Source organism: Typopeltis vanoorti, chromosome 23, assembly GCF_054136105.1.
Source record: "Typopeltis vanoorti isolate ZY-2024b chromosome 23, IOZ_Tvanoo_1.0, whole genome shotgun sequence".
NCBI classification, from domain to species: Eukaryota; Metazoa; Arthropoda; class Arachnida; order Uropygi; family Thelyphonidae; genus Typopeltis; species Typopeltis vanoorti.
In genome coordinates, this window is record NC_143571.1 from 25,763,161 (window position 1) to 25,775,259 (window position 12,099).

Here is a 12,099-nt window from a genome sequence, read left to right on the forward strand (position 1 = left end):
GAAATGGAGGAAAGACTATTGTAAAAGAAATTAAAGATGATAAAGTTGACATGAAAACTGAGGATAAGGATATCCTAGATGTCTGGTGTAATTACTTTGAAAGATTGTTAAATGAACCAAGTAGTGACAGAACCATACTAGAAATTTTCAAGAGGAATACAAAGAGGAGTACACATCAATATTCGAGGTAGAAAAAGCCAAAAAAAACTTGATATGTGGAAAGGCAGCTGAAGCAGATGATATTCAACCAGAAATGCTTAAGTATGGAGGTATAAAAGTTTTGCAGTGGCTATACTGCATAATTCAAGAGAACTCTACTCCAATGATTGAGTAGAGTTCTCATAGTACCCATCTGTAATAAAAGGGAATAAAACTGAATGTGAGAATTACAGAGGAATTTCTCTACTTAGTGTTCCTTGTAAGATTTATGCAAGCATACTTGAAAAGAGGTTGAGAAAGATTGTGGAAGCGAAACTTAAGAAGAATAAGCTGGGTTCAGGACAAATAGAGGTTGGTTGTCAAGATCAGATTTTCACATTAAGAAAAATAGTTGAAAAATCGTGGGAATATGACAAGGATCTGTACTTAAGTTTTGCAGATCTGGAAAAGGCATATGACAAGGTACCCAGAGAAAAGCTTTTCAAAACACTACAATTATATGGGGTGAATGGAACATTATACAGAGCAATACATAGTTTATATTCAAGTTGTCAGTCAGCAGATAGAATTGAAGGAAGTACAGGAAGATGGTTTGATGTAAAATCAGGGATAAGACAAGGATGCATGTCATCCCACTCTTATTCATCATCTATATGGATCACATTATGAAAGAAAGTAGCATCAAGCCTAATATTAGAATAGATCTCAAACTTTGCTCTTTGCTTTATGCAAATGATCTTGTACTCCTAAACACATCTAGTGTAATCTCCAGGATTCACTAATTAAATTAAATAACAGCTGTAATAAATTTGGCATGAAAATCAGCAATAAAAACACCAAAACTATGAAAATAGGCATAAACATAGAAAACTTCAACTGCATTCTAAATGGAGATCCTATAGAAGAAGTAAAATATTTCAGCTATTTAGACATTGTTTTTAGTGAAGATGGCAGGTTAAATCTGAAACAGACAACAGAATAAGTAAAGCTGGTATGGTGGGTAGCCAGCTGAATAAATTTATTATTATTATTATGACACCTCCAAAGAGTCTGAAGACTCATCGAGGGAGGACACCCACTCTACAACTCTCCATCTCCACTACTCCATTCACTAACTACACTGAACCTTTACTATCATCATTATTTACATCAACACCATCTACTGCCAACCACCACTAGTATTTTTTGTCTGTAAATTGCATGTGTTCTGAAGGGCCAATTTGTCTGTATGCAGGATGAAAAACCTGAGTTTCTGGGAGAAAAAAAACCCTGCTAACTCCATATGAGATTGGCTAACTCACCTTCAACTGAAAAAATCCATATAAAGATTCCTCCCATCATGACAAGAATTGAATAATTTAACAGTACATTGCACCCTTTTCCAATCAAAGGGTGCAATGTACCATCATTCTTCCAATTGCACTATGGGAGAGAAATTAGCCAAAAAACCAAACTAGCAGTATACAAGATAGTGTTTAAACCAGTTTTAAGTTATGGATCTGAGAATCAATCTGAGATGACTGAATCAATCCCCCTAGACCTTGGTGGACTGATTCAGTTAGAAGTGCCTTAGAAGCATGAAATGTTAGATATGACAATATTAGAGTACTCACAAGTAACAGATTTATTGGAGGAAAAATTGTGATAGGAGATTAATAATAATATAAACTGAATCATGTAGTGCTCATAGTAACCTGAACACCCCTTGGGGGTACATATCAGGAAATTGATGATGATGACAAGAAACTCAAATTAATAAATAAATAAATAAAAGAATATTCAATCTTCAAGGGAATCCCACAGCACATATACCCCAAAATACATCTGAAATCCATCAGATTACGGATTTCAGCAATCTGTATAAATTTCATCTTACTTATTCAGTATGCCAACATGCTGAAATCTACCAGATTACAGACTGTAGCAACCTGGTATAAATTTCATCATATTTATTCAGTATGCCAACATGCCAAATTAAGCTTGAAAAGCAGCACAGCTTGAAGCAGATGGTTAGGCTGAAAAGTGCTATCACTAGTTATTATGAAGGAAATAAAATATTTTTATAAAAATAAACATTGAGCATCAACAATAATTTGAGTATAAAATTAAAAGCTTTTCCTACCACAAATGGTGCAAAATCCAAATCAGAAATAATTCTATTTGACCAGAAATGATGATACCAGGGTGATCGTGGAGATTTTAATTCAGAACATGTTCTGGGAATAGTTGCAAGAAAGTTCTTGGTTTGCCTGTACAAAATTTCCTGTATTTTATAAGCTATATTTAGGATGTAAGGCCCATGTTGACCATAGTCACATCTTTTATTATCTTCACCATTTATATTGAAACCATATTTGTCAAAGCCCTCCACTGTTAAACCTATGAAATAATCAGTATGTCATTTGTTATTCTGAATTATGTAGTAATTTTAGCAAAAAAGTCAAACATGATATGCAAAATAAAGAAAAGAATGTTTTAATTCAAACATTTACAGAGGTTCCCCCAAACTTACATAACAGCTATGTTCTGGAACATACGAAAAACTTTACATAACTCAAATTTTATGCAAGTTGGATCTAATCCTCCCCTCACCCATTAATGACACACTATAGCAAATCGCAGTAGTGCATTAACATGTTTTAAAGGTTACTTCTGCTAATTTCATTCACAGGATGTACACACAAATTAGATTTCAGTATATAATTATTAATGCAAAGTCCAAAATGTTTAATTTGGCTGTCCATAAAAAATTATCAAGAGATAACCAAACAGTGGCTTCTTTTCTTTTCTTTTCTTCATGAAGTTTTAAACAACAGACTAAAAAGCATCATCTGTTTCTTTTTGGACTTTTAAAAGTCATTAGAATCCATCCGCCATTTTCTTTTCCACCTTCATATTGATGTTAAAATATTACTGGCATTATCCAAAAATTTTTATTATGAAAAAAGTGTTACATTATGGAATCATGATGTTATGCAAGCATCACATTAAAGAGCATTGCATGTGCATAGTAAGGGACCTTTTGGTAAAGATGTATTTAATACTTGATGGAGCACAAAATCAAATTTGAAAAGTTCTAAATATACAGTAGGACATATTATGTATCTGATAGAGAATTTTTAAAAGATAATTATCAGATAAGTAACAAATAATTTTTTTTTCTTTATACTTTTCATCTCTAGATCAATTTTTGTGCATTTATGAATGGGTTCACTTTTTTCACTTCTGTTCCTTTTCAAGTCATAAATGTACTCTATTCCAGCACACGTAAACACTAAAATTATCAAAATCAGACAAGCTACAGTGCATGAAACTGCATGAATACAAATGTACAGCACACACGTCTGTGTTCAGCAGTAAGAAAGAAAGGAAGGAAGGTGCATTCATGCACCACATAAGCTGTCTGTCTTGAGATTGACACTGTTAGGTGGCATGCAAGCAATGTATGTTCAGTAAGTAAAATTTTATAGTTAAGATTTTTTCATATCCCTCTCAGTATAATTTGCATATGTCCAAATTTACATAAGTTGAGTACTGCCTATATTCAAATATTTGGACTATGCTCTCAAAGGTAGCCAAGTTTTTTGGTGATTATGTAGAGGGGTGGATAGTCTCCCAAATATTTGGCAATTTTATTACATCTAATTTTTAAATAAGGAGTGTTGCAAGCATCAGCTGAAATGTTATTCAGCTTATATGCAGTCAAAGGTTTTCTTTCTCAGAATAAACTTAACTTTTGAAGCAGTCATTTTATGATAACCATTTTAATTAATCTTACTGCATATTGAGTATTTGGCAGATGGCCTGCTAGTCCACTTTGCCTGTGGACTAGCAGGCCATGACTTACAATTATATAAATTTGGTGTTCTCTCCATTTAACTGCCGACCTGCCAGACGCCAACTGATCATCATAAGGGAAATTACACTGATAATGTATCAGTGTAATTTCCCTTAAGCACACACACTCTTGGTAATTATAATGACTTCATCCTTCACTCAAAGAATCAGCTTATATATGACACAGTTAATTTTCAATAAGTGTATTAAAATAATTTAATATAAATGTCGAAAATGTAATCAGTATATTAAGAGAGAAAAAAAAGCTGTTTGCAGGCAAGAATGAATGATGTTCTTTGTGAAACATCTCTACAGAATTTAATTTTTGTGAAATAAAGAAATACTTTTATTTTTTTAATGTAATTTATTACCTTTCAATTTTAGAAATACAACTAATTCGTGCTAACTAAAATATAAGACAGAGCTCCTGCAATTGCAAATTATTTAATCTCTGATGGAAAAACAACATCCATAGAATACCATAATAAATTTAGTTTAATCCTTTATCCAAGTGTGCGCAAACAAAGTTTGCACCTGAAAATATCTTCAGGACTGGGGTAAAGTGGTACAACACCGGGCAACTCCTTGCAAAGGCGGAACAAGCTACCAACACTCCTATCTCAGTATCTCCCATAATGCAAAACACATCTCCTTGTGGATATGTACAATGTTATGCATTAAGGTGAAGGGCCACTACCCAGACTAGTGTCGACCTTTATTGAGGTCTCTTCAGTGGGAGCCAGGCCCAAGTGAAGATACCAAGCAGAAGCATTAGCAAGGTCATCTCCTCCTATAGGAGCTTCCAAACAGTGTGCCACCTTTTTATTAAATTACTCTGGATTTAGAGAAAGATGTTGAAAGTTTATTTTTCACTTGGTCAGACTATAATAAATTTAGTTTAATCCTTTATCCAAGTGTGTGCAAACAAAGTTTGCACCTGAAAGTATCTTCAGGACTGGGGTAAAGTGGTACAACACCAGGCAACTCCTTGCAAAGGCGAAGCAAGCTACCAACACTCCTATCTCAGTATCTCCCATAATGCAAAACACATCTCCTTGCGGATATGTACAATGCTATGCATTAAGGGAAGGCCACTACCCAGACTAGTTTCGACCTTTATTGAGGTCTCTTCAGTGGGGGCCCCAGTCCTGAAGATACTTTCAGGTGCAAACTTTGTTTGCACACACTTGGATAAAGGATTAAACCAAATTTATTATAGTCTGACCAAGTAAAAAATAAACTTTCAACATCTTTCTCTAAATCCAGAGTAATTTAATAAAAAGGTGGCACACTGTTTGGAAGCTCCTATAGGAGGAGATGACCTTGCTAATGCTTCTGCCTGGTATCTTCACTTGGGCCTGGCTCCCACTGAAGAGACCTCAATAAAGGTCGAAACTAGTCTGGATAGTGGCCCTTCACCTTAATGCATAACATTGTACATATCTACAAGGAGATTTGTTTTGCATTATGGGAGATACTGAGATAGGAGTGTTGGTAGCTTGCTCCGCCTTTGCAAGGAGTTGCCCGGTGTTGTACCACTTTACCTCAGTCTTGAAGATACTTTCAGGCGCAAACTTTGTTTGCACACACTTGGTTAAAGGATTAAACTAAATTTATTATAGTCTGACCAAGTGAAAAATAAACTTTCAACATCTATAGAATACCACTTCTCATTGTTGCTATAGCAGAATCAGCATCCACAGTGCGGCTGAACTTCTACAGTGCAGCACCATCAGTGGTACGAAGCAGAAGAATGAAGTGAATGAAATCTATAATATCTTCAGCTGCTTGGTTTGGAGAAATGTATACGATCATGTTGAGAACAGTTTGTGCATTAGGCAAAAGACATTCAGCAGCACAAATATCTCACACCAGTCTGACACCTATAGACATTCCCATCATCTGTTGGTCAATAATATCGAGATAGAGAATAATAGCGTGTGCATTACTGTTTTTTGTGCAGTGCAACTCCACTTGGCTTGTTGACAATCTCGTTACATTTGCATGATACTATGAAAGTTAGGCATGCTAACATACCTGTTGTTATTTAGCCAAGTTTCAGAGAGCATTAATATCTCACAATACTGAGTAACTGCATTTGTGAGATCTTCAGAATGTACTGGAAGACTGACAATTAAGAGAGAAAGAATGGATAGGTCTTTTCTGTCTTGGACAAACTCGAGTAGTCTTGTACAGTTCTCAATGGATTATTCGCTATCTCTCAAACTCCATTATCAACTGCATATTTCCCAATCCATGTGTCTGACTATTATATCTAGTAGGGAAAATGATGTAGAGTCCATTTATCAGTTACTCTGAACAAGACAACACATCTCACGATGAGTCTTTGTTTCCACGAGGACCTTGGTATGATAATAATAATAGTAATAATAAACCAATGACTGCTCATGGTTCTTTTCATATTTGTACCCGACGAAATTGAAAATTCCTCCTTTATGAATGGTTTTGGCACAAACTGGAATAAGGGCATTGCTTTGAAATAAGGGCATCACTGATGTTATGTAACTGGGAATACTGGGTGCTACGTTTCTTGGCTATGAAGCTAAATCACAGAGCATTTGGAAATTTGATTCAAAGTCATTTAACACTGGATGTGCATTCTTCAAATTCAATGCTTGCCAGTTGATCCAAAGCTCCATTTGCTAATCCGTCAGAAATGTCTGTATTTATGGTGATGAGATATTGTTTGCCAACACCCAAGGAAAGTTCATATGATATACTGCCAGTGTCTAAAACAGACATTCCTCATTGCTTCTGTTTCATGTGGGCTTACAAAATGAGAGCTTACAACATCAGCTAGTCACTACATGTTCAACTGATTAGTATTACTAATGGATGATGATATAGTTATTTATTGGTTTAGTCTGCATCAGAAAGTGGACGAGGGGGTGTGCACATAAAGGTGTTTCACATAGAACATCATTTGTGCATGCCAGCAGATGCATATTTTTCTCTTTATATTCCTTCATCACTTCTCTGAATGGTGGGATGTTTATCTGAGTTGGTGTGTGTGTGGGGGGGGGGGGGGAAACAACAGCTAGAGAAATAATGAATTGTCTCCATTCATTGCTTAAGCAACAAACAGAACAGACTGCTTCAATGTAGTGTGCTTTTCTAGTTCTGATCATTTGCGCCTATACAGTTTGCTCATATAGTTAATTCACTGGAATGCCCACCCCCACTCCCCTTGATTATCTTACGTATTGCATTACAAAGTAAGTTCCCTCTCTTTATGGTCTATTGTGTCTAACTATTAGCTGAGAACAAAAATTATTTGTATTTACTGGAAAAAATTTGATTGCTTTTTGCCTATTCTGCTTTATATTATATATATGAACTATACCGTATTTATTTCTCTTAATACTTTTTTTTTCTTCTTAATTATGTTTATGTTATGTATTGTGTGATGTTTTGCATTTTTTTGTCTTTTTTCCTTGAAATTTTCTCAACAAATTGCATTCCATGAATATGTCTTCCTATTCCACGTTGCATAGACTGAACACCAACTTAGCATATCTTCTCTTGATCGCTATATCCTCATTCCTTTGAAAACCAGGAGACCAGTTCTGAACATAGAAATCCATATACTGTCTGATCAAGATTTTATACAAGGGAACCATAACCTCTTTGTTTCTGTACATTAAGGTAATTCTCATCATTACTATAATCTGTTGTGATATCATCATCATATGTATCAAGGATTTAGGCCTAGTATGGCCTGTTCTGGCCTTAGAAGAATTCATCGTTGAATCGTTTAAGAGGACGTCCTGGTTTTCTTTTTCCTAATGGCTTGTACTTTAAGGCTTGTTTTGGTAATTTTTCTGTTTTCATTCTTTGAACGTGTTCCATCCATTTATGTTTATATTTTTTAATTTTTTCAATTACTGGTTCTTGGTTTAATTCTTTCATAATATCTTCATTTCTTTTGTGATCAAATAGGGTATACTTTGCAGTTTTTCTCATAAACTTCATTTCTGCTGTTGTTAATCTTTGTTTGTCTTTTTGTTTTATTGTCCAGATTTCGCTTCCATACATTAAGACCGGTAGGGCTAATGTATTGTATACTTTTAGCCTGGTTTGTTTTTGAACTAGGTTTGGTTTAAATATAGAGTTAATTACTCCTGTTATTTTTAAATATTTTGCAATTTTTATGTTTATATCTTTTTCATTTTCATAAGTGATCATACATCCTAGGTAGTTAAATGAATTCACCTGTTCTAAGATCTTGTTATCTAATACTATTTTAGTTCTTGCTGGATCTTGTCCTTTAAAGGCCATAGTTTTTGATTTTTCCGTTGATATTATCATACCATAATCTTTGGATATCTCATTTAGATTTAAAATAGCTTTCTGTAAGTTATCTTCAGCATTTGTAATTATTATTTGGTCGTCTGCAAAGAGGAGAGTGTTTAAGTTAACTGTAGGTGAAAGTTTAATTTCACCTACTGTTGTGATATTCTCATAATAATAGCAAATATGATTCCTAAACTTCAGGTCACTGCCCACAATTATTCCCAGATCTCTCATCTCGTACTTCTTTCAAAAATTTCCTCATTAAGCATATATCTTGCATCTCATTCTTACCTAAATTTCAAGACTTACACCTTGCATAATCTATTAATTCCTAATATGCAATATATTAAGATCCTGCTGTAAGGCCAAAACATCTCCACTCTCATAACAGTGTTTCCAACTTTGCATTATGTACATCACTTCCTATCAGCCTCTCTTCCACTATGCCTTCAACACTAATTCTTCTCATGATGTCCCATTCATGAGGATGAAACAGCCTGATAAAATGCTTAATAAATGCCTGAAATATATCTTCTGCACCAATTACCAATCTACCATTGTCATCTACTAACATGATCCTCTCATAGTCATTCTTTCTTCTACTTGCCATGTAGTGAAAGAACTCACCAGGATTGGCTAGATTGACAAATTTCTGCTCATACTGCACTTTTGTTGTCTTAACAACTGAGTAACCTTTCTGGCCTGCTCTTTGTACTCTTCATGCAACTGATTATTACTACATTCCTCATTACCTCCACAGTGTCTCCTTCTTCAAGGTTTCATGTTTAATTTTTTCATTCATTCATCCATTTTACTCATTACTTCACTCATCCTTATTTAGCCTTTTCACCTTTGGAATACACTGGCATTGCTGCTGTTAAATAGCTTTTAATAAATGGTCAACCAGCATCTGTCTCTTATTTCCACTCGACTCCTCTTTCCATAATATAGCTCCCAGTTTTTTTATTATTATTATTATTATTATTTGACACCTCGAGGGAGTCCAAGGACTAATCGAGGGAGGGAACCTGCTCTACAACTCTGTCTCCACTACTCAATCCACCAACTGACCACAACTACACCAACGCCATCTACCGCCGACCACCACCACCACCACCACCACCACTAGTATTTCCACAGACACGCACTAGCTAAAAACAGCCTTTTAGCTGGAGAGCAGATACGTTAACCACTTGGCCAGCCAGGCTGGCAAAGTGAACGCTCCACCACTGAGCTATACCCCCCCCCCTCTACACCCCAGTTGTCTCCTAAGCTTGCCATAATCATCAAGCCCTGTAGTTATTTATACATCCCTTCTTCACAGAAGTTCTCATATGACTATGTACAACCCTGGTGATCACTTCATGGTCATTCTCATCAACTGGAGGAATATTTGACACTTCATTTACAATCACATCCTCTAATGATATGATCAGATTTAAGATTTTAAACCTTCTTGTGCCCTCTGTTATACCTTACTTAAGATAGCTGTTCCCTAAAACTCAAGGAACTCATTCTCTGATGCTATCTCTTCATACCAATCAATACTGCTGTAATTAAAATCACCCATAATGACTACCTTTCTCTTCCTTACTAAGTCAATTTGCCTGGACATTTCTTTGTCTTCACTTGCCACATTCCCTGTCTCATAGCAACAACCAACTGAAGATCTCATCAATCAACCTTCACCTTACACCATATTGCTTCAAAACTACTGTCACTCTTTTCCCCTTATATCTAAACTTTGTGTGGGCATAATTCACAAGATATCATCAGCAGTATTCACTCTCCCTTCTTGCCCTTTCTATCCTCATAAAAAACATCATTCTCTTCCATTTCTATTCCCATCAGGATATCATTTTACTTATTCGAGCTATTTTCATGTGAACAAGCTCAATGCAATGCAATGATTTGCATTGATTAAATTTGCAGTTATTCAATCTTTATTTTAATGACATTGGGAGGATTTGACAGGCAACATACAGCTGTTTGCTGATGATGCAAAGAAGCCATAGTAATCAAGCATGCAGGTGATATGAAGTAATTACAGAATAATTTCAACAGGCTAGAATTGTAGGCATGTCAAAATGGCCATCACTTCAATGTCTGTAAATGTATAGTTATGCACTTTGGTGTAATGAGATATCCAATGGCACATTGGACTGGTGAGATAATGCTAGGAAAAACTGATCAAGCTAGAAATCTTGGAATTTTAGCAGATAGGAATTTGAAGTTTGGTTAAGAGAGTAGCTATTCAAAATGCTACAGCAGTTATATGGTGTTAACGGAGTATTATATCAAGCAATACTTAGTCTTTATTTGAGTTGTAAGTCAGCAGTTAGAATTGAAGGAAGTACAGGAAGGTGGTTTAATGTTAAATCTGGTGTCAGACAAGGATGTATATTATCCCCTCTGTTATTCACTATCTATATGGATCACATTATGAAGGAAAGTGGTATTAAACCTGATATCAAAATTGGAGATGTTAATCTCAGTTCTTTGCTTTATGTGGATAATGTTATGCTTCTAAATAAATCTGCTAGAAGTCTGCAAGAATCCCTGACTAAATTGAATAACTGTTGTAATAGATATTGTATGAAGGTCAGCAATAATAAGACAAAGACAATGAAAATAGGCACTGAAAATATCAACTGCATTGTGAATGGAGAACCTATAGAACAAGTAAAACATTTGAGCTACTTAGGCAGGATTTTTAGTGAAGATGGTAAATTAAATATGGAAATAGACAACAGAATCGACAAAGCTGGTATGGTAGGAAGTGAATTGAATACATTTATATGGAATAAGAGAGAAATTACTTAAAACACTAAATTAGCTGTATACAAGACAGTGTTCAAACCAATTTTAACTTATTCATTTTAAAAATTTATGGAATTTACAACCATGTTAAAAAAAACTTTTTTATTATCCCAACGCTTCGATCTTCACATCAAGATCATCATCTGGAGCATACATCAATATACAAGACAAGCTGAATTACATTATTAACTGTAAAGCTAAAGAAACAATGATTTGATCACATGTTATTCTACTGGCATGACCTCTAGTGAAAAAAAAAAAAAATATATATATATATATATATATTACATCAAGCTAAATTCTATTTACGATGACAGGAATAAACATTCTTTCAGATGGTTTTCTTTAAGAAACAATGATGTCCTATTTTTAGTATTACAATTCTTATTTTTGCTTTTAAGATACTGGATTTTCTACAGTCCTGTTTATAGCTGTTCTTAGTGAGGAACGTTCCGTGGGTCGAATATATACCTTTTATATGTTTGGGATTTTTAGACCATCATTATTGTTCAGATTAGGGTGGTTGATAATAATCTCACATGCTTTCCTTGAATTTTCGTTCATACCATGTTTTAGTGCGATGTTGACAGCTAGTGCTTTTTCAGTCAATTCTGTGTAAAGAACTCAGGGAATGATCAAAAAGGCCAGCTTCACCATAATTATTATATTGAATGTGTTGTTTATGTTCTATCAGACAAAAAGAACATAAACAACACATTAAATATAATAATTATGGTGAAGCTGGCCTTTCTGATCATGCCCTGAATTCCTTACACAGAATTGACTGGAAAAGCATTAGCAAAGCAAAGAACATTCCTCACTAAGAACAACTATAAACAGGACTGTAGAAAATCCAGTATCTTAAAAGCTAAAATAAGAATTGTAATACTAAAAATAGGACATCATTGTTTCTTAAAGAAAACCATCTGAAAGAATGTTTATTCCTGTCATCGTAAATAGAATTTAGCT

At 34.7% G+C, this 12,099-nt stretch overlaps 1 protein-coding gene across 3 annotated transcripts in view; it reads right to left on the reverse strand.

Annotated features, from left to right (window-relative positions):
- The window catches only part of LOC150093698 (kielin/chordin-like protein), a 1,333,292-nt gene that overhangs the window by 945,738 nt on the left and 375,455 nt on the right, over window positions 1–12,099 (reverse strand). For all 3 annotated transcript variants that reach the window (XM_090412628.1, XM_090412627.1, XM_090412629.1), the window contains one exon: window positions 2,282–2,538. In XM_090412628.1, the coding sequence (XP_090268754.1) occupies window positions 2,282–2,538 (257 nt within the window). The remainder of the gene's footprint in view (window positions 1–2,281; window positions 2,539–12,099) is intronic.